Source organism: Podarcis melisellensis (assembly GCF_964234715.1).
Source record: "Podarcis melisellensis genome assembly, chromosome: 3".
NCBI classification, from domain to species: Eukaryota; Metazoa; Chordata; class Lepidosauria; order Squamata; family Lacertidae; genus Podarcis; species Podarcis melisellensis.
The window spans coordinates 17946035-17969592 of NC_138530.1; the positions used below are offsets into that span (position 1 = coordinate 17946035).

General features: G+C 44.7%; 1 protein-coding gene across 5 annotated transcripts in view; it reads right to left on the minus strand.

The window, feature by feature from the left end:
- The window catches only part of LOC309365889 (uncharacterized protein), a 281475-nt gene extending 257917 nt beyond the window's left edge, over positions 1 to 23558 (minus strand). For all 5 annotated transcript variants that reach the window (XR_014166256.1, XM_081904487.1, XM_081904486.1 and 2 more), the window contains exon 1: positions 23351 to 23558. Coding sequence is in view for 4 of the 5 variants with exons in the window: in XM_081904487.1 (XP_081760613.1) it covers positions 23351 to 23429 (79 nt within the window). In the remaining variant the exon portion in view is untranslated. The remainder of the gene's footprint in view (positions 1 to 23350) is intronic.

The window sequence follows — 23558 nt, forward strand, 5'->3', positions numbered from 1 at the left end:
AGGAATGGTTGAGGGAGTTGGGTATGTTTGGCCTTGAAAAAGAGGAGAGGAAGATCTGATAGCCATCTTCAGATATCTAAAGAGCTGTCACATGGAGGATGGAGCAAGCTTCTTTTCTCCTGCTCTGGAGGGTAGGGTGCAAACCAATGGAGTCAAGCTACAAGGAAGGAGATTCCGACTAAACATCAGAAAAAGCTTTCTGTCAGTAAGAGCTGCTAGAGAGTGGAACGGACTAGCTCAGAAGGCAGGCTCTCCTTCCTTGGAGGTTTTTAAGCAGAGGTTGGATGAACATCTGTCATGGATGCTTCAGTTGAGATTCCTCCATTGCAGAAGGTTGAACAAGATGACCCTCGGGGTCTCTTCCAACGCTACCATTCTATGATTTCAAAAGAAGCAGAAATTCCCTTGGTGCCAATATAGCAAAATAAAACCTTTTTTGTTCTCCCAGGCTTTTACGATCTCTTGGTTTTTTGACCTTTCAAGCCACTTTACCAAGCCTGTTTTAAAGCTCTCGCTTGTTTGGTATCGATCAACTGGACTGTGTTTTATTTGCTCCTGTACGGCAATGTCATTTTATTGATGGTGCAAATTTCAACTATTGTAAAGGCACTCTGAAAGCAGTCCTGCTGAAGGTGTGAGATAGAAATTTGAGTTATTAGTTAATTATTACCATTCTTGCAATCTAACAAGCCTTAACTCTACTCCAGCAGCCATGGGATTTTTTTTTTTTTTAACACAATCATGAGTCAGAGATTTGGGACCTATTTGCACTGTAACACCCACCACATGTGCCCAAAAGATAATTCACACACATCACCTTAGTAAAAAAACAAAACGTTTTTTAGAACTACCGTATATTATTATTAAGGCTTTCTTAGGCACCTGTTCCTGGGCTTTCACAGATGGTCTTGGTGAAAGTTTCCCAAAGACTATAGTCACTCAGCCTGTCTGTCTATCCATGACTTTCGAGAGTTATGATATTATAGATACTGCAGAAAAATTGCTGAAAACCATTCATGTGACCCTGGTGTATTTAAAAAAAAAAAGTTCCCTTCTTGGCGAGCTAAGCAACCATGGGTTGCATGAACAGTTGCAGCCCTGTTACAAAATACTGTTTTGCACCAAGACACAAAACACCTGCTTTCTTGCTCAAGTAAAAACAAGGCAATAGTCATAGCAAAACCATGAACGAAAAACCACAAGTGACCAAGCACTTCTGAGTCATCCCCCGCTCCCCAACCTCCTCTCATACATTGTGACATTCCTCTAAAAAACTCTCAGCCACCTGCAGCCTGCAGAAAAACTGCTGATCAGCAAGTCTTTTGTTTGCCTTAAACACCGGCATAATTACATGTCCGTATACTGCCCAGATGGCTGGAGCCTTCTTCAGAAAACATTCACCCATAAGCCCTAATGATTAAGGAAAACTGGCAGGGGCCTTTTCCCCCGAAGGCAGAATCCTGGAAAAGCTCCCGCAAAACCATTCCCCCCCCCTCTCTTTTCTGAAAGATAAACAGAGCGCTTGTGGTCATAACCAAAGTTTTCAGAAAGAAGCACTGCTGAGAACCTTCCTTTCTCCAAAACATGCGACGCTGATTCTCCTTAACATTTCCCCACCTCCCTCTTGCCTCAAGATCATTTGTTTGGACATAAAAGCCAGCCAAAGAGTTTCCAATAGGGCCTTTAAGTACAGTATCAAATGTCATATTCCTGATGGAAGCTGTAGGGAAAGAAAACCAGGGCTTATCTTGGGCAATAAAGATTTGGTGTCCTCAGGGCAATATTTTGGAACGATCCTATGAGTGGGTGCACACACACCAACAGCTCCTCTAGACATCACTTTTATTGTGTTTTCATTATTATTCGCGCACACGATGTTATCAGGGAGGTTGCACGTTGATCCTGCATTCAATATAGTTTTTGCCTGCAAAAGGTTTTGGTGTAGTCACAAGGCTTCATTTCTAACCAGTAGTGGAAATCCAGTGACATTTTATACCGCAAACGTGCAGCTCCTTGCCCCACTTTTATCGTTCCAGACAGCAGCAACGTGGCAGTATTGGGGAAGCAGAACAACCGATTAAGCACTATAAATCCACCACAAATGCACTATTATTGTGGCAATAATTTGCTGTAGAATACTCCCACAATAAAATACCCATCTGGAGAAGCCCACAATTAAGCTGCAACAGTCTTTGTCACTGAAATAATTCAGAGGTGATTCATTAATAGAATCAGGGCCGTCTTACCCATAGGCGCTAGGGGTGTGGGGCACCCGGGCGCCAGCCTCTCAGGGGTGCCAGGCTGAGAGTCCGGGGCCTGAGAGTTGAGTGTGGGGAAGAGCCCATTGGTCGGTTGGAGCACTGCGGTGGGCTCTTCTGCGTCGCGAGTTCGGGGGAGACCAAGCCAGCAAGATGCTGAGGCGGCTAGCTGGCTCCGCCCTCCTGAGCACCTGGGACTGGGCAACCTGGGGGAGGGGGCGCCGGGTGGATCTTTGCACCACAGCGCCACATATGCTTAAGGCAGCCCTGAATAGAATCATGACTTCTTGTTAGATGTTATATGCATGGTTCTGTCAATGATGTTGGAAAGGTTATACAGTGGTACCTCTGGTTACGTACTTAATTCGTTCCGGAGGTCCGTTCTTAACCTGAAACGGTTCTTAACCTGAAGCACCACTTTAGCTAATGGGGCCTCCTGCTGCTGCCACGCCACCGGAGCATGATTTCTGTTCTCATCCTGAAGCAAAGTTCTTAACCCGAGGTACTATTTCTGGGTTAGCGGAGGCTGTAACCTGAAACGTATGTAACCTGAAGCGTTTGTAGCCCGAGGTACCACTGTATAGAACAATTTAACTGTACTCATGAATTTTGAGCTGCGAGATGTAGTCTCACCTCTGCAGTGGAGTTTTAGCTGGTCCATTACAGGGAGAAAGATGCAAAAACGGTAACCCAAAAGTGTCAGGGAACAATTACTATGCCATAGCCTTATTTTTCCTTTCAAGCAAACCTGGGTTGTTGCTGGGTTTTTTTTGGGGGGGGGGGGTAGAATTTAGAATGCAAAAGTGGCTGGGGAGGAAATGGGGTGCTTAATCCTTTCCCCACCCACTGTTTTTCCAGTCCTCCTTCTCTGCTTCACCATTCTGAATGATTTTATATCCCATGATTATGAATGACCATGCTACAAGAATGACTGAAAAGCCTACTACTGAAAAGGCACAGTTTCATTTCTAAATGAAAGCATCTATGCAAGTGCAAAATGTAGAATTTGAATCCCTTATACGAAGTTGCATTTATGGGCCTCAGACAGAGGTGCTTTGTCTTCACATTGTCAGGGTAATTAGTGCATGACAGAATCCCCCTGAAGCCCCACGTAGCCTGAACGGGACACTTCATCCTGCATTTATGAGCTATGGCAAACTGTGCGATGAACTTCCGCTGCGGTCAAGAGTAAGTGCCTGGGGTCTGTATTTGTTCATACATGGTTTTTAATCACAAAGTCCTTGTCTTCATCCCCACAAGGAGGACCAAGTTCAGAGTGAGAGAGAAAGAGAGACAGAATAAATAATAAATTGTAATAATGGAAGCCCTGCCCGTGAGGGACATCCTTAACTACTATTACTCAGTCTTCAGCACAGGCCTGTCTGGTCCTGGCCTGAATGGCCTTCTGACATTGTTAGGATCTGGGTCGGGCCCAGAAGAGCACATGAACAAGGTCCCAGTTCCAATCCCTAGCATCTCATGGCAAGGCCACAAAATAAAGGTAAAGGTAAAGGAACCCCTGACAGTTGAAGTCCAGTCACGAACGACTCTGGGGTTGTGGTGCTCATCTCGCTTTACAGGTCGAGAGAACTGGCGTTTGTCCGCTTCCGCAGACAGTTTTTCTGGGTCATGTGGCCAGCATGACTAAGCCGCTTCTGGCGAACCAGAGCAGTGCATGGAAACCCCATTTACCTTCCCACCGGAGCGGTACCTATTTATCTACTTGCACTATGTGCTTTCACTAAATGCTCCTTGCTAAAACCCCAAAGAGCCGCTGCTGAGCTAGACAGAACAACAGACTGATCTGGTATATAAAGCATCTTCTATGTTCTAAAGTGTGTTTTTGTGTGTGTGTGTGTGTGTGTGTGTGTGTGTGAGAGAGAGAGAGAGAGAGAGAGAGAGAGAGAGAGAGAGAGAGAGAGAGAGAGAGAACATTTGGCAGGAGACCAGGTAGGATGATGAATTGTGCCTCCTGGCTGATTGAATTCTCATTTTGTTGCTATACTATATTTTTATTGACTGCTTGCTGATTTTAATAGCTGTATTGGTAGAACTTTTAAAGACAGAAAGTTAAGATCTAAATATCATAAATGCATCACCACAAAATAATAATAATATCTCCTAGGGACTGGGCTTTGCTATATTTCTCCAGAAAAAAATTGCAAGCTACCATTTCTTTGCATGGTATCCAAGTAAGTAGGTATCATCTCAAAGGTATACAGAGGCACTGGTATTCTGGTCATGTTTTTAGGAACCAAAGCATTCTGACACAGAGATAGGTAGATAGGCCTGTTCACCCACTTAAAATCTCTCTCTCTCTCTCCCTCCCTCCCTCCCTCCCTCTCTCTCTCTCTCTACACACACACACACACACACAAATAAAGAAAGAACAGAAGAGAAGTTAAAAGCACATTAAGGGTTTATTAAACTGTGAAACAATTGTTCATAAGAACAAGGTTCAAGCCTATTGACTTTGGCTCATACTGACAACACAGATTTACATCTACCGAAGGGAGGGGTGGAGGAGAAAAGAGTTTTCTTCTCTGGAATGGCGGCTTTCATGGAATTGTCTCAACAAATATGGCACTTGCTCTGTGGATCCCGCCCCCATTCCCCTGGGGTATCCCCTTATGCACGCGCCCTCGGCGTTATCTGAACTTTGATGTGACCTTATTGCTAATTTGGACCTCTTGCCTTTCATGCTTCACAGCTGCACAACTCTTTGATGTAGGGACTTGAATTTCTGGTTGAAGACTGTCCAAGTGACTCAAGTTTGTTCCCTTTCCCTCCACTATACAATAGTGGGTAATTACAGTTCCAGGGGCCCAGAGTCACACTGGAACGAGACCATCTGTGCTCATAGCCTTGGACATACAGTACTCTGTCGTCTGGGAGAACATAAAACCAGTTCCATTGGATTTCGTGTTATCTGATATTTTCTGCTTGGCGCACCTTTTATACAAGGGCCCTGGGTCATCGACTGGGCACAAGACAGCTAGGATAGCTGTACCAATTCTGAACTGTACATCCAGACAGCTGTCATTTTGGGGGCGTGTTTTAGCATCTCCAGTCCCTAAAGCTTAGATGCAGGGGGGCTTCCAGTCAGGTGTGCATAGCTGACAAAATGCACCCCATAAAACTACGTATGTGATATATTGTAGAGTGATACCAGTCTTAAAAAAAAAATTCTTCTGGTGCAAATTTCGTGCGAATTCCTCCTAATAAAACACATTTTTGTATGCAGTGTCAATTTAGTGTCAAGCAATTTATTTTAATATAATGCATTTTTGTATGTTGCTTTACTTGTATATTCGTTTTTATGCACATTTCCGACTAATACATGCCTTTCTGTAAATAATGGTTGGTTGTGGAAAAATTTCAGATTAAGCATAAATTTTGAAGGTTGGCTGTGTTTTAGTTACAAGTAGGTATCTGAAGAAGTGTGCATGCACACAAAAGCTCATGCCAATAACAAACTTAGTTGGTATCTCAGGTGCTACTGGAAGGATTTTTTTTTATATTTAGTTTGCATGTTGTTTCAGAAAGCATTACCATATTTTTCGCCCTATAGGACGCACTTTTCCCCCTCCAAAAATGAAGGGGAAATGTGTGTGCGTCCTATGGGGCAAATGCAGGCTTTCGTTGAAGCCTGGAGGGCAAGAGAGGTGGGTGCACACCGACCCCTCTTGCTCCCCAGGCTTCAGGAAGGGAGTTCCCACCGGGCTCCCAAGGCTTGCGGACAGCAGCCTGCAGCCCGAAACCTGGGGCACGCTGAACAGCACACCCCCGGCTTCGGGCAGCTCTCCGCAATCCTTGGGAGCCCGGCGCGACGGACCCCTCTTGCTCCCCAGGCTTCAGGAAGGGAGTTCCCGCCGGGCTCCCAAGGCTTGCGGACAGCAGCCTGCATCCCAAAGCCTGGGGCACGCTGAACAGCACACCCCCGGCTTCGGGCAGCTCTCCCAAGGGTTGCGGAGAGCTGCCTGCACCCCGAAGCCTGGGGCGTGCTGAACAGCCTGGGGCGCGACTTCCCGCTGGGCTCCCTAGGCTTGCGGATAATAGCCTGTTCTGGGGGCTGGGGTCGGGGGAAGCTCGGGCTTCTCCCGCCCCAGCCCCGGGGGGGAAATAAAAAAACCAATTCTTTCTTTCATCCCCCCAAAAAACTAGGTGCGCCCTATGGGCCGGTGCACCTTATGGGGCGAAAAATACGGTAATCTTATAGATTCACAAACTGAACTGAATTTCCCCCCTATTCCTAGCCCTTACCTTCTTGAGTTCTTTCTTACACTAATAATTTTGTCTTCCTGAGCAAATCATTACCAACACCAGGTTTCAAACCAATTGGAAGCCATGAGACTAGCAGTACACATTTTAAGACATAAATGTCCTCTTAAAATTGCTGGTTAAGGGTCCCTAGTAGGCATAAGTGAAAGCCACAGACAAAATTCCTTTTCCAATTCTGTTTTTCCTGTCTCAAGAAGGATGTTTTTGTGGAAAATCTGTCGACCTGAGGTTTGGCTGTTCCATTTTACACTGCCTTCCCTACAGTATAATTGTATGGAAGCCATGGAAGTTTTTGTACCTGCTTATGATGCTCATAGTTGCCCTACATCATGGATTTTGTAGTCTTAGAACCATACGTTTTCACATATGCATGTTCCACTACAAGAATTACCGTATTTTTCCGTCTATAAGACGCCCCCATGTATAGGACGCCCCCTAATTTGAGGGACTCAGATTTAAGAAAATGGGGGGAGATGATCCCGTGTAGAAGACGCCCCCTAATTTTTGACATTATTTTTGAGGGGGGAAACCTAGTCTTATACACGGAAAAATACGGTATATTTTCCCGCGAAAGTGCTGAAATGTTACAAATGCTTTGCACAAAAATAAACCTAAAACACTCAGAACCATCATGAGAATATATTGCATTCTCATACAGATCATAACTAGTGGTAAAGTTGGTGCTTTTGCATATAGAAAGTTCCATTTTCAATATCTGGCAGGTCCAGTTAAAATGACCAGTGGGAAAGTGATGGTATTGAGGCTGAATCCTGACAAGACAGAGACAGAAGTATTGGTTTGAGAGGATAGGGGTTGGGCAGATGTGAGGGACTCTGGGCTCCTGATTGGGGTAACTATGCCTCTGAAGGACCAGGTGCGCAGCCTGGGAGTCATTTTGGACTCCAGCTGTCCATGGAGGCGCAGGTCAGTTCTATGTCCAAGGCAGCTGTCTACCTGCTCCATCTGGTACGCTGGCTGAGAAAAAGCAGAACCATGAGCCACAGCTTAGACCAGGCATAGACAAACTCGGCCCTCCTGATGTTTTGGGACTACAACTCCCATCATCCCTGACCACTGGTCCTGTTAGCTAGGGATCATGGGAGCTGTAGTCCCAAAACATCTGGAGGGCCAAGTTTGGCCATGCCTGGCTTAGACCATGGCTTGCTTCTCCTGTTGACGGTTGCAGAGGAGCAAAGCACCCCAGATTTACAATGGTTTCCCACAAGGTGTGAACTGGGCCATTATGAGACAGCAATTGCCCGTGTCATAACTTTATTATAATATACTGTCATAGTATATTACTGCCATTGTAATGTATTAAATTAGTTGCTTTTTGTAGTTGTGTTGCATATTACAATTAAGGTTCATAAATAAGGTTGCTTGAAGGTACGTTTTACCATATGTGGTGGGATTGTAAAAAGGTAAAAGCCTATTGGGTAATGATACATAATGAGTTGAAGAAAATGTTGAAAGTAACTTTTGTTTTTTAAAAAAGAAGCCTTTCTACTAGGCGTCTTAGGTCAGGATATACCAAAAGAGGACTTTATTTATGTATGCCACTACAGCTGCGAGAATGTTGACTGCACAAAACTGGAAGACTGGAGAAATACCAACTAAAGAACAATGGCAAGGGAAGCTGATGAATTATGCAGAACTGGCAAGAATGACAGACAGATTAAGAGAACAGGACAACAGTGATTTTGAAAAAGAATGGGAACCATTTATATTACACTTGCAGAAACAAAGAAAGTCTATAGACTGGATGGCAGGATTTAAATAAACATTCACATTATTAGTATTAGAAAAAATGTGGAAGATAGAGAAATAGTACGGTGTATTTACTTTTATTTTTATGTTTTTAGTTTGATGTTGCTGTATAAATATGTTATTAGTATTATTTTCTTTTAGGAAGTAGCAAAGTGGGTGAAAGGAGATACAAACCAGAAATGGAAGTTGGGGGGAGCCAAGGAGGGGAGGAAGGAATGCATAGCAAATGTTATGGATATGAGATGTATGTAAGGAATGAAAAAGGAAAATGAATAAAAATTAAAATAAATAAATAAGGTTCATTGCTTGGAAGAAGGAATAGGGAGCAAGCCTATGGGAGAACATCATAAGAACAGCCTGCCAATGACCTATCTTAAGCAGCATTCCATTCTCACTGTGTTCAACCAGATGCCTGTGGAACACCAAGGGGCAGAACATGATCACAAGAGCACCTTTCTAGAAACTGGCATTCTGTGGAGGCAGAACACAACCATCTTGGCCAGTAGACACCGATGGCCCTCTCCTCCGTGAATTTGTCCAATCCTCTTTCGAAGTCATCAACGCTGGTTGTCATCACTGCCTCCTGGGAGAATGCACCCTGCATAATTCGACACCAACTAAGCCAGCCCAGATTATAGGTTTCACCTGGGCCTTCTAAAATAAGCATCTCAGTCAGTAGTAGCCTGCAAAGCTTTTTTAGTCGCTGACAAAGGAGGCATGAAGAGCTGTATTTCTAAGCTGAGCTAAGAGGAGGGGGCTTCTAGCAGCCAACTTGGTTTATATGACGGGTGCAGAGAAGGAACAGAGCACCCCGTTCCTCTACTACCAGCCTGCTCACTCACTTGCATGCGATTCCTAGTTGCCTGTGGTAACCAGGCTAGTGCTTAAAAGCAAGGCTATTTTACCTGCTTTGAGCTTCATATTCCTTTCCAGGCACGGCCAAACTTGGCCTTCCAGCTGTTTTGGGACTACAATTCCCATCATCCCTGACCACTGGGTCCTGTTAGCTAGGGATGATGGGAGTTGTAGTCCCAAAACAGCCGGAGAGCCAAGTTTGGCCATGCCTGCTTGAGACCAATACGCGATCCTCTGACTAGCGATTTATAATAGGGAGGGATGCATAGTTTAAACGATGGATCATGCTTATTCTTCTGACTGCAGATGTCACTTCCTGCTTCTATGCTGCCCACTATTTATTTTCTTTCTTTCTTTCTTTCTTTCTTTCTTTCTTTCTTTCTTTCTTTCTTTCTTTCTTTCTTTCTTTAGTTTCTGAACCACAAAAGAAACAAGTCAGGGCTGCCCAAATTCTCACCAAGGATTTCAAGACACTTGACTTGAAACTGATTCGCGACAAAAGCCACCGGCTCGTGCACTTTAAAAAGTTTTCCACCGTAGGACTTCCAAGTCGCCAAGGACCAGAAATCTTGCCGGAAAAAATTCCCACTGCCTTCTGAGAAAATTATTTCCTCTCCCTGCAAACACAGTGGGCTGCTAGCTCCCAAACAGGCTAGAGATAAGGCCTCGGCTCTCCAGATAAGCTCCGTCTTATTCAGCCCTTTTTAAAAATTGGTTTGACTGCAGTTGGCAGATAAGAGACTCTGGATGGCTACAGCAGGCCTGTCAGGGAGAAGGAGGGAGAATACCTTGGACCGTAGAAGCCAGCAGCTCACAATGTACAGAGAGGCAAGAGGGGTGGGAGGTGGGGGGAGGAAGTCTTTGTTTTTTCAGAGATCAGGTTTCTCCTTCCATTCACAGTTGGTGGAGACTAATCTCTGGCTTGGAAGGCACAGCGGCCTATGTGCGCTGAGATCATCGGGGGACAAGAGGCAAGATTTAATGAAACTAATTTCTTGACTGTTGCTCGCCGTCAAGTAGGGCTGGGCACATGTAACACGTCGTTTGATGGCGAGGCGCTCCCACCGGAACGAAAAGGACTTAAAAATAATGCCACCAGATTAAAAACACCGAGAGAGGCACCCAAGCTATTTATTATTGTTATTTCGCGATTTCCATAGCACCACCAATGCTTTGTATAAAACAGAGTGATTCTTTTTTTTTTTAAGTGAGCTTCTTTGTCATGATCCCACAAAAAGAACTCAATCCATCCCACCTCAGATTTGTTTTGTTTTCTTCTGTTTAAGAGCCAAAATAAGGGAAGGGAACCAGAAATGGCTTTTATATCACCTGTTAAGAAAAGATCAACAATGCATCCTGCAAGGTTTTGAAGACGTCAACATAATCGCACTCTATGTTTCCATGGGGCCAAGAACATTTCGTCTGATGCACAAAGTCGTCAAATAAATTGGATAGTGTTGGCACCATGCCAGAATATGTCCCCTCCCCTCAAAAAAAAAGCCAAGGCGGCCGGATTGTGTCACAAAACCATCGCCCATCTTGAACACCCATACAAAGGGGAAGATTTCAGATCACATCCCCTCAAGTGCTGTTCCTTTCAACAAATGGAAGTGAATATGTTTGGCTGATACAGTGGTTAGCGTGTCGGATTAGGCCCTGGAAGAACAGGGTTCAAATCCCTATACGGCCATGAAACTCGCCAGGTGACTTTGGGCTATTCACTGTCTATGAACCTCTGAACAGGGTTGTGAGGATAAGATCTCGTGGGGGAGAATAACTTAATAAATAAGTCATTGTGCGATGAGACTCCAGGGGCAGGGATGGGGAAGGTTTTTGGCCTGGGAATCCAGATCTTTATCACCTCCTACCTGACAAGCCAACTTCTGTCAAGTGGGTGGGGTCCCCCACCTGTCAATCATCTGATGTCACCAGGTGACCGGTATGTGGGTGCTCCCGGCCGCCGGTCAAAGTTGACCGGCTTCTCCAAATTTTGCAGTGCAGAAATGTATACAGAAAAACACATTATACAATGAATATACATATTAGGGGGAAAATTGCATTTGATAGTGTGTATACTAAAACACTGCGGAATTTGCATGAGGTCTTTTTAAGCACGACACGTGAACTTTGTTTGGAAATGTGGCGAATTGAATTCAAGACCGGAAGAGTGAGAAACTGTGCAAAAGAAAGCAGCTGACACCAGACAGCCACAATCCAGACATCAGCTCTTTCCCAGGGCAGTTGCTGCTAGTCAAACGCATGAGCAGTGTGGGCAGAGAAAGAGGAGTTTGCCAAGCAAATTCAATAGCTCTGTGGAATACGATAGGCTTCCTTGGGTCTCAATAGGCTCTTGGCTTGGCTCCACCTCTCCTGTCCTTTTCCTATATGAACCTCTTCTCCAACAGCTGAGGCCAACTCTGCCCCATGGAAAGGAGGGGAAAAGCCAAAGGCCACTTGGAGTGCCCCTGACCTAAGCCATGCAGAGCTAACTCATCACAACACATGGATCCAGCGGGATGGTCCTCTTCGTTGCACAAGCGTGTAGTTTTGGGTGGATGTGGTGTGTTTTTATAAAAGCTACCTGCTGCTTTGAGGCCTCGCTTCCCCTCAAGAGGTGGGAACGGCAATTCAAAACATCTGGATGGCGCCAGGTTGCAAAGGCTGGTCTACAGACAAAATCTACTGTAAAGGTAAAGGTAAAGGGACCCCTGACCATTAGGTCCAGCTGTGGCCAACTCTGGGGTTGCGGCGCTCATCTCGCTTTACTGGCTGAGGGAACCGGCGTACAGCTTCCGGGTCATGTGACCAGCATGACTAAGCCGCTTCTGGCAAACCAGAGCAGTGCACGGAAACGCCGTTTGCCTTCCCGCCAGAGTGGTACCTATTTATCTACTTGCACATGCTTTCGAACTGCTAGGTTGGCAGGAGCAATGGGAGCTCACCCCGTCACGGGGGATTCGAACCCCCGACCTGATTGACAAGTCCTAGGCTCTGTGGTTTAACCCACAGCGCCACCCACGTCCCCTAGGTTTTTACTGTAAAACCTACTATAGGTGGAGTTAAATGCTGCAAGTCCACGAGGTTAGCAACTACCTATTCCTCGACCAAGTAATCAGCACACCTTATTTACTCTAAAACCTCAGTCAGTTCACAGTGCCAGAGCAAGAAAAGGGGTTGCAAACACCTACGGAAAGCACCCCCCTTTTTGTGATTTTGACGGAGGCCTCAAAAGTGGGTGAAAACGTTTACAGGAGCACCACAGTCGCATAGGCAATCAGGTTGATGTGTTGCCAGCACAGCTTGAGCAACAGAGACAGAACTTCCCTCCCTCTCATGAGTTTATTTGGAGGGCAAAGCACTGGTTTCCTTTCCCCCCCTCAACATTATCCATAGGCAAATCTGATTGGGTGATGTAGCAGTGATCCTATATGATCCTGCGCTGACTGGGGAACAGTCAGGGAACAAGAGAAAGCCATGCTTTCTGCAGAGAATTTTGAACGTCCTCTCAAAGCTCTTCTTTTGTCCCCAAAATGTTCACGGGTAAAGATTCATACACTGAATGTCAAAATACCGATATTTCCATCTGCAGCAAAAGGGTCATTGTACCTCAGTTTGTAGGCTGAATTTTGAATTTCATTTATATATTTACTTTACATATGTTAGGCCATTCATATGCCGTTCTAGACCCAAGTTCTCTGCACGGCTTACAACAAGGAGAAAAGCTAATTTAAAATATATGCGACAAAGGGGGTCAACAGAAAATATAGAAAAACAAGCAGCAAATCTCATGCAACGAGAACAGCTCTTTCCCGTTCCTCACGTCTTTCCTTTAAGATCGTAATTGTCTTAATACCCAAAATCCGACTGGCTCATTGGAAGCCTGACTGCGATTAAATATTTACAGAAAGGCGCTATCAGGATTACTCACCAGTTGCGCCACTTCTGTTTACATGAGTCATGCAAGGCTCTTAAATTAGAGCCTCGGAGGAGTTCCTTTAATATATTTTTTAAAAAACTTGTCCTCAGAAGACCTTGTGGAAACTGTTCTGTGGTTCTGATCAGAAGTGGCAGCTGCTTTTTGGCCTTTGTGTTTACAGACATGCCAAGTGCTGGTGTGTGTGTTTTAATGTGATCCTGTTTTGGACTTAAATATATATGCCTTCCTCACACAAGGAAAACATGAAAAATCAGGACGTGACAGCAATAGTGTGTCGCTAGTGCCATCTACCGCTTAAAGGTGAAAATGCAATATATATTGCTCTTGATCCATTGCATTGACAACAACAAAAACCTCCTGGTTCTTAAACAGAACACAAGGACATTATGCATGAAGATTAAATATTACTAATCTTTAATTATGAGCCATTCAGAGAGTTATACGCTTCTCATTCCTGGTTTACTACAAATAACATTAAGCGGTGGATCTCGAGAGGAAAACATGTGACAATTATGTGTTCATCTTATTGCACCCTGATCTTAGTGGGAAGAATGACAGATTACTCTGCATAAACTGGGGGCATTTTCACATGTGATAGTAAGTGGACCAGTTTGGGTGTGGAGATGCCAGCTTCACATGCTCCCTCTCCTCCTCTGGCACATGCATCTGCTTCCTCTTTTAAACCAACCACAGTTTCCCATTTGTCTGAACATGCAGCACTGCAGCTTGCTTAAACTCTTGTGGGTTGTCAAGCCAGGCTCATGAACCATAGTTTAATTACGACTTACTTTAGCTAGCTACAGTCCAAATGGACCACAGTCGTATGACACAGTGGAGAGCTCTCATACTTTGCTTCTTGCACACAAAACAGGAGGGAATGAATGAGCCTGAAACTTGCGATGGATTGTGCAAAGGAAACAAAGAGAACACCCACACCATCTCAAAATTTGCCTTGTAGGCTGCTGCTTTCTTGTTTTATTTGCAGGAACCACCTGTTTCTACTGTTTCCCAAGTTTCTACTGACTTGGTAGCATGTCGGTCTTTCTGAAGCTAAGATCTGCTTTCCCCCTAACCAATAGTAATGCAAAAAGGTATTCTAAATCAGTTGCACATGACACTGTGTCTTGTAATGTGCACTTGCCATATCATGTTTTTTAATTTATTCTATTTTGCCCTGTCCTCTGTGCAAAGCCACTGCCTTCAGTCCTCGTTTTGTTTTCATTGTTGCTGCTGTTGATATCTGAGTGAAACTTTCTCTCCTTTACCAGGGAGGAAGACCCCCTTACACCTTAAGTAGGAGGTGTCAGCATCGCCCTTGAGCCAGTACCACCAACTGGACTCATGCACTTCAGCCCCAACTGGGCTAGGCGAGCTGGGTAGCACTTCCAGAGACCACCTTCTGCACAGGAACAGGTCAAAGTGCTGTGGACTCACAGCTTAGAGTTGTGAGCACCGGATTCACTCCAACAAGAAGACAGTCGTCGCACAGCAGAGTATAGCAGAGTATAAACGACTCGGAGAGTAGCTCTGTAGAATATCTTCTTTATTCTATCTACAACTATAATACACAACTATATACAGAGCTAAATGAAAAAGCTGAACTGCACTGAGTGTCTGCAGCTGCTCTTAGCAGCAACCTTATCTCTACACACGATCTCTAACACTCAGTGTCTCTCTCTCTCTCTCCCCCCCCCCACACACACACTGACTGACTGACTGACTGACTGACTGACTCTTTGATGTGGTGCTGGAGCAGAATAAGTAGAGAGCAGAACACGCCTCCTCCTCTCTGGAGAATCAGCAGACTCATCAGGAGATTCTTGGATATGGGAGGGGTAAAATCTCCTCAGGAGGTGTGCCTGAGAATGCATTGTAAATTTTGTTGGTTAGTAAGGACCACAAGCTGGATTTTCCTTTATCTTTCAAGGGAGAGCTAATGTTAGGACACATCAGGAGGTTTTATGGACTACTTACGAAGTGTCTATGGGCAAGTTAAATTTAAAAAGCAGCAGCAGCAACAAGACTCTAGATGCGAAGTAACAATAGGCCCAATGTGTGTTCCTGGTACAAAAGAATGAGAGAACATCTAACTGCATAGGTACTGAACCACAGAGTGCTATAATGGACAAAACAGATTTGGAAAATGTGGAATTTCAGGAGCGGCGCAGATGAGCTCTAAGAGTGTTCCTGTTCTGCTGTTTGAGCATATGTATGAATAGTTATTAATTTAGATTTAATTGCCCACACATCATCAGTCCCAAAGGGTATTCCAGAGCAGGTTTAAAAAGAGTTTTTAAAAATACAATAATTTATAGAACAGAGTAGACAAAAGATCTAAAAAGGCCAGGCAAATAAAACGGTATTCATCTGGTGCAAGGGGATAATTTTCTGTGTGAAGAGGTAATTTTAGCAGGTGTAGTTTATCATGCAATCGCCTCTTCTATATAACTATTAAGGGACGCGGGTGGCGCTGTGAGTAAAACCTCAGTGCCTAGGACTTGCCGATCGTATGGTCGGCGGTTCGAATCCCCGCGGCGGGGTGAGCCCCCGTCTTTCGGTCCCAGCTCCTGCCCACCTAGCAGTTCGAAAGCACCCCTAAGTGCAAGTAGATAAATAGGTACTGCTTTATAGCGGGAAGGTAAACGGCGTTTCCGTGTGCTGCGCTGGTGCTGGCTCGCCAGAGCAGCTTCGTCACGCTGGCAACGTGACTCGGAAGTGTCTCCGGACAGCGCTGGCCCCCGGCCTCTTAAGTGAGATGGGCGCACAACCCCAGAGTCGGACACGACTGGCCCGTACGGGCAGGGGTACCTTTATATAACTATTAAAGATGCAGCAACCTAACTGGTATATTTAGAAAGTTGACATTAGAATCAATGCAGGTTACGCTGGGGAAACACCATCATCTTTGAGATTCTTGAAAGAGCCATCATGTCTTTTGGTTTTATTTTCACCATACTGTCACCTCTGATTAAACAGCATTTGCCACAGTACAGAAAACCTACAAAGACACCATTTTTTCATAGGTGAAAGTGGTACAAATGTATATACCACTGCTAGGCCCATTCTCTTCAGACTACCGGTAACTTAAAATCTATGGAGAGAGAAAAAACACCTCTCTCCAACCTTAGGCGGTGGGGCTTGAAAGAAACGCAGTCAAAAACAAACCCTGAACGTGCATTTCAGCCAATGAAAATTACACATTCGCATGAAAGATGCACAGAACAGATTTTCGACTTCTTTCTTCGCGAGAGGAAAACACTTGAGGCTCTTTCTCACCCTTCATCTTTCGTCGCCTTTGCTTTCAACAGCAGGTGGCGCTGCTGCCAACGAGAATGGCAAAAAAGCATGATTCCGCCACAAAAAAGACGAAACTATGAAAGTGTAAAAATATCTGATGCTGTGCCCATTTTAATAGCATTCTAAAAACAGACTTCCAGATGTGACGCTAACCTTTTTTTAAGAAAAGAAAAGAAAAAAAGAAAAAGCTGGCATATTCATCGGAAGCTGCCTTATCTGTCAATCTAGCCCATTTTCTGAGTGATTGACAGAGGCTTTTCAGGCAGAGATCACCTGAACGCTCATCCTTTTAACTAGAAATACCAGAGATTGAGGCTCAGAGCATGTACTCTACCACTGAGCTGTGGTTCCCCTCCCCCAACAAAACCCCAAAACATGTAACACCACTGCCCAGTGCTTTGACTGGCAGCAACTCTCCAAGTTCTTTGTATTATTACTTTTAGGACTTTTTAGAACTGTTAAGAACTTCTTAGAACTTTTATATAAGTTCATCATTACTTGGGCCTTCTCACTCCACCAGGTCTGATAAGATGGTATCACGACTCCTTTGAGACACAATGGAGTGCCCCTCCGGGGGTGAAGCCAAACCGCAGTATTAGCAGCAAGAAAGAGCCCTCCCCAGGGCACACGCCTGGGCAGTGTGAGCGTGTATGGAGGTCCTGGGCTGCCCAGACAACAAGACCCCCCTCTCGGCCTCGTTGATGTCATCTAAAGATGTCATCTAAAGAGAGCCAGTGCGGTGTTGTGGTTAAGAGCGGTAGACTCGTAATCTGGTGAACCAGGTTCGCATCTCTGCTCCTCCACATGCAGCTGCTGGGTGACTTTGGGCCAGTCACACTTCTCTGAAGTCTCTCAGCCCCACTCACCTCACAGAGTGTTTGTTGTGGGGGAGGAAGGGAAAGGAGAATGTTAGCCGCTTTGAGACTCCTTCGGGTAGTGATAAAGCGGGATATCAAATCCAAACTCTTTTTCTTCTAATGGAAAGCAGAGCAAAATGTTTGGCACCAGCTTGGCTGAAGGGGTCGCCAGAATGAGGCGTACAAGGTGCCATCCAACCATCTTAGGGAGCCCATCATTGTAATAAGAGACGGCCCACCAGAGGGCGCTTCGCCCATCAACGCTGGAGCCTGCCCTCATTTTCAGTCTGCAACCCCTATTGTCACGAAGAACTTTGGATCAGAAAGCAGTATTCTAGCAAGAAAGATTGTAGTTATATTATTGTTTCACCAAAAACATAAACAGATAAAAGTGGGGACGGGGAGAAGAGACAAGCAGAGGCTAGATACTTCTCTCCTTTTCCTTTCAAGAGCTTCCTCCTTCAGGCTAACCAGTTTAAATGGCAACACTTTGTAAGCTCGTGCGTATTTCCATTTGAAAGCGAAGGGTAGCATTTCATCCAGATGACAAAGGTCAAGGTGTTTCACAAGTTAAACCTATGCACTCGGAAACAATGCCACCAAAAACGTGTTTATAGACTTTGCGGAGAGGGGGTGCTGAGGACTCCTTTTTGACAAGCAAGCTCCTCTGTTTTTCCTAGTAGAAGATATGAGACAGGAAACTAAAATAGGCCTCTTGCTAATCAAAGTCAAATGTTCCCACATTTTGAAGCGAAACAAAGCAAAACCGAAAACCAAACACTGTTCAGAGATGTGGAATGAATCACAGGTTAAAAGAAACAAAAAATGCAATGTGTTCATTGACTTACGTAAAGCCTCAGTTATACTGTATAACTTCAACAATTTCAGGCAATTATCTGTGTTGATAAATGCCCATGATATTGTGCTACCATGGTGGGACTGGACTTCACAGCTGCCTTGTGGAAACTAATGCTTAGTTAACAAGTCCTAACATAATGTATAGTGTTATAAGAATTTTAAGGTCTTATATATGCAAAATAAATGTTCATAGATGTACCAAGCAAGTACATACATAAATGTATAGACCACATGTCTGAGCCAAAACCACTTGCTAGTGATGAATAGCAAGGTTTTTAAACTTCTTTTTAACCCACAGCCCAGTTTACAAATGAGTAAGGAAAGTTATGAAAGAGCATAGGATTAACCCAGTGCTGTGGTTTTACTATTACAACAGCTGCTATTTGACTGACAAAATGATGGCACTTAAAACTGTGATGTAGCACAATGATTATGCAATCCCCAGAGTTGCTTTTTTCTTCTTGGTTTTTGTATTTTCAAGGGGTGGAGGACTCTAAAGACAATTATTTTTTTTACAAGCTAGTGGTATGGCTTTGTAGGGGAGCAAGGATCCTCAAAATCCCTGGGTGCCAGTTTCCCCCCTAATTCTGAAATTAGTAAATGTAGGTTTGATCAATGGATTTAGCAAGGCCTAAAAAAAAAAAAAAGGTCAAGCCAGCTTGGCTTAGAGAAGTGCCGTCAAAGAACCTATTTTCCTCCCCAAATGAGTCAATCACTAGAAAAGAATGTGAATAGAGTTGGTATGGGCAAACCTTTTCACCCCAAGAGCTGCATTCCCACATAGGGAGCCTTCTGGGCAGAGGCCAAGTAGGCAGAACAACAGGTGCAACTTTTACCTGCAAATAAAAACATCCTGAAGATCCCAGGCCACAGAGATGTTAGGCTGGCCTCAACTAGAGCCAGGGCTTTCTCGGCCGCGGCTCCAATCTGGTGGAATGCTCTGTCTCAAGAGACTAGGGCCCTGCGGGACCTGACATCTTTCCGAAGGGCCTGTAAGACAGAGCTGTTCCACCAGGCCTTTGGTCAGGGCGCAGCCTGACCCCCTCCTCTGGCAATCTGCACAGAATTTTGCTTAATTGGTTGCCATCAATTTGATTTTAATTTTAATTAATTTTATAATGAATGTTTTTAGAATGTTGGATTATTTTGATTGTTGTTAGCCGCCCAGAGCCCAGCTTCGGCTGGGGAGGGCGGGATATAAATAACATTTATTATTATTATATTATTATTATTATTATTACCTTTGCACAGGAGACCAGGAACGAATGAACAGGGAGAGCCGCCTTACGCCTTACCCATTGGTCCATCTAGTTTAGCACTGCCTACACTGACGAGCAGCTGCCCTCCTGGGCTTCAGACAGGGAGTGTTTTGCAGCTTTACCTAGTGTTGTAAAGAAAAAATACTGCTCCCTTTCCCTTATGGGGTATCTAAGAGCCCGTATAGAGTCCTTAAGTAGGCTCTCTATCAGTAGGAGAAAATAACAGAGGCCAACCAGAGAATACTGAGAAGCAAAGCAGCTAGTAAGCCTGATCTTTATTAAACTGTTGCCACAGGGTCCCCCGCTCACCCCACGCTGGGGGGGAGGAGAGGGACCTACAAAACTGGTGTGCAAGCTCTTATATAGACATTTGAAAGTTGCCTCCCCTGTAGCTCAAGACCCCCCCCCCAAACATCATACATACATCACAGAAAGAGGTGGTCCCCAGCAGGAATATAAGTGTGTTGCCAGGATACCTGATAATACCTTATCTGATTGCCAGGATACCTGATAATACCTTATCTGATTGCCTTTTCTGGGTAGTCTGGTCATCCATTTGACATGGTAGTTCCTGAATCTCTTACACATATAGTCATAAATCGTGCTTTGCGCATGCGCAGAAGCACTGAATCACAACCCGTGCATGTGCACATGCGTGTGCACATCCATCAACCTTGTCTAATTCATGTTAGTGAAAAAAATTTTTGGGGGTGGTGTTATGTACTAAGCTTGGATCCTAGAACAATAGGCAGGTAGGATCCTAGAATGCAACAACTGATTGGCCTGCGAGAGCAGCCCAATCACAATCCAGGAGGGAAGCAGAATCAGCCAATCAGACGGGACCCATTGTGTAAATAACGTATGTAAAGCCAGAGGTTTGGGGAAAAATTTATTCACTGTTTTACGAGCCGCAATAAAGAGCATGAAATCACTACGTAACTCCGAGTATTTTTCAGGTGGTAAAGGAAGAATAATATCAACAAAGGAGATTGTGAACACATGAAGCTGCAAAATTGGTCTAGTCTAACACAGTCCTGATTTTTTTGATTGGCAGCACTGTAAGTAAACACCTGCTACCCAAGCTGTGGATCTTTTTCCTTCAGGGTCAATCCAAAAATATTTGTTTTTGTCATCTGGGCAGCCCAGAAGCTCCATACACGCTGCCCAGGCTTGCGCCCCGGGGAGGGCACTTGGGTGCTGCTATTGTTAGAGACTACACTTATTTAACAAAATGCAACAATGGGAAACAGCCTAGCTTTATGGCAAAACAGATGCTTTGCATGTGGAAGGTTTGGGGTTCAAACCCAGCATCTCCATCCAGATAGGGCTGGGGGCAGTACTTAATAGAACTGCTAAGCAGTTTACAAAAATAAATAAAACAAACATTAAAATTGTCAGTAAAAGAACAGGTTAAAAAAAACCAGGTACTTAAAAAAATTCAAAATGTAATTAGAATAGATAATAAGCTAAAAACAGGCTAAAACAGAACTAAACATTTCATATTGACATGTTTAAAGGCCAAAGAGAAGATTCAAATGTTTATTGCCCTATACATTCCTGCAATGCTTGCTACGCCTTCTTCCTTCCATTTCTAGAGAAGATGAAGACCTGAGAGAGCTCTGTAACCATCTAAGCTATGGGAAGCCCCTAGATTTTGCAACATCTGCCAGAGGAAAGCCAGGTTCTTGCAAAATAAAAAAAATACAGGTGCATTGAATTTAATGCTCTGTTGTTGTCAGTTTGTTCTGCAATGCTCATTTTGCGTAAGAGCCAGGGTCTGGCTTTGATGGCAGTCTAATTCCTTCAGACTACGCTACCTTATAGGGCTTTTATGAGGATAAAATGTTCACGAATGGCAGCCTGAAGTGATCTTGTTGGAGGAAGGCTTGGATACAAATATGAAATAAAACATGAACTAGGTCAATTACTCTCACTAAAGACAGAAAATGGCTGGAAACCCAATTCTGGAATCTGGACACAATCCTCTGGTCCTCACTTGTCCATCTCTTAGTTTTATTGATCATAAAACACCTGGAAAATGGCAATTGCTATTTTTAAACTTCACATGTTGGCACCTGAACCTTCCGAATATTCTGCCATCACATTCCGCCCACCCCAGTTGACAGTCTGCTTAACATGTCTGCTCAGAAGTCACTCCCATTCAGTTTCCTGCGGATTATTCCCAAATAAATGGCTTTAAGATTACAGCGTGTATTTCAGGGAGAAAGAATATAACTGAATCCAGCCATTCAGCTTTCAAAGCCAATTACCAACATTCTGTTGGCAAGACCAGAAAGCAGAATAGCAGAGAGTGAGTTTATGCAGATAGGTGCAGGTTTAGTTCTCAAAGAAGGGTTAGTGCAGCTAGGTTTTATCCCCTCCCATCTCCTGTGATCAATGACAAACCTAGACAGCATCTTAAAAAGCAGAGACATCACCTTGCCAACAAAGGTCCGTATAGTAAAAGCTATAGTTTTCCCAGTAGTGATATATGGAAGTGAGAGTGGGACCATACAGAAGGCTGATCGCCGAAGAATTGATGCTTTTGAATTATGGTGCTGGAGGAGACTCTTGAGAGTCCCATGGACTGCAAGAAGATCAAACCTCTCCATTCTGAAGGAAATCAGCCCTGAGTGCTCACTGGAAGGACAGATCCTGAAGCTGAGGCTCCAGTACTTTGGCCACCTCTTGAGAAGAGAAAACTCCCTGGAAAAGACCCTGATGTTGGGAAAGATTGAGGGCACAAGGAGAAGGGGACGACAGAGGATGAGATGGTTGGATAGTGTTCTCGAAGCTACAAACATGAATCTGACCAAACTGCGGGAGGCAGTGGAAGACAGGAGTGCCTGGCGTGCTCTGGTCCAGGGGGTCACGAAGAGTCGAACACGACTAAACAAAACAAACAAAAATCTCCTGTGATGCCCCAACATGGATCCTGCTACTTTCCTTCATATAAGTCAATGGTTTCCATTCATTTCCTGGGGGAGGGGATAAAACACTGGCTGTTCCAGGCTGTTCCAATAACCTGCCCTCCACACACTCCCCTGGGGTGCCCAAAGTGCTTTGCACCCCTGTAGAATAGACTTGAATACCCTCACCTGCCATGATGCGTTTGTCCAGATGCGTTTGTCCAGATAACCTTCCATCCTTGCTAAAAAGCCTGCTTTCTCTGTAGCACAGAGGCTGCCCTTTCAGCTATGTCTATCCTGCCTTTAGTGCAAGTCCTCAAAAAGCAATTTGCAATTTAAAAAAAACTTAACAACAGAACTTAACAAAAACATCAGATACGGTTCCAGCAAAAGTTGCAATTACTGGTGGAGTAAAAGTGAGCCACAGGTGAGGCAAGCCACGCACACTGATTCTCAGCAGCTGCCTCGCGTTCTTAAAATTAGACAGCGCTAACAGGAATCCGGTTCCACTTTTCTTCCTGAATGAACTCTGCCTCATTCAAGAACCTGTTGTCTATACTCCTTACCTGAGACCTGCTGTCATATACCATATCTGCAAGCCCGCTCCCAAAACACTAAAACAACATTTCTGATCAGAGGTTACTACTAACCCTCCTGAATTATTTCCACTTTACTAAACAAGACCACATCACTGAGCTGAATGAATGATAAGTTTCCAAATTACGTCTGCAGAGACCAGGATAGGGCTGAATCAGAGTCTAATAATACCCGTTTCCAAAAACTCTGGCCCAAGGCTGGAGCATCTGGAGAAAGAAACGACCCAGAGAGCAGGTGCGTAATTTGCGCGGAGACTAGGGCTTTCCGATCAGGCACAGGCGTTTCCTGGCACGCTTGAGACCCGGGTGTTTCCTGCCTCCCCCCAAAATCAGAGCAGGGGGCAGTTACAGAGCAGATCGGTGGAAGCTTTTAACACACAGCCCCCGTGATATTTGCAAAAGAGGCTATAGGAGCTCCACGTCCAAAGCTGCAGCCAGCTGTTGCGCAAAGTGCAGTTTTGTAAGTTGCGTCTTACCAGCATAGCTTCCTGCCGAAGGGGGTTCCTTAGGTCTGTTTGGCCAGCCTGCTGAAGTTAGCTGTCGGGGTCCGTCCATGAGCCAAGCGCAGTTTCAAAACGATTTTTAAAATAACAGCGAAGCGGCGCTTTTGCAAGAACTGATATGCCATTATCTCCTCCGGCTCTTTCCACGTGCGCAGGAGCGAAGAGCGCACAGCTTCGCATT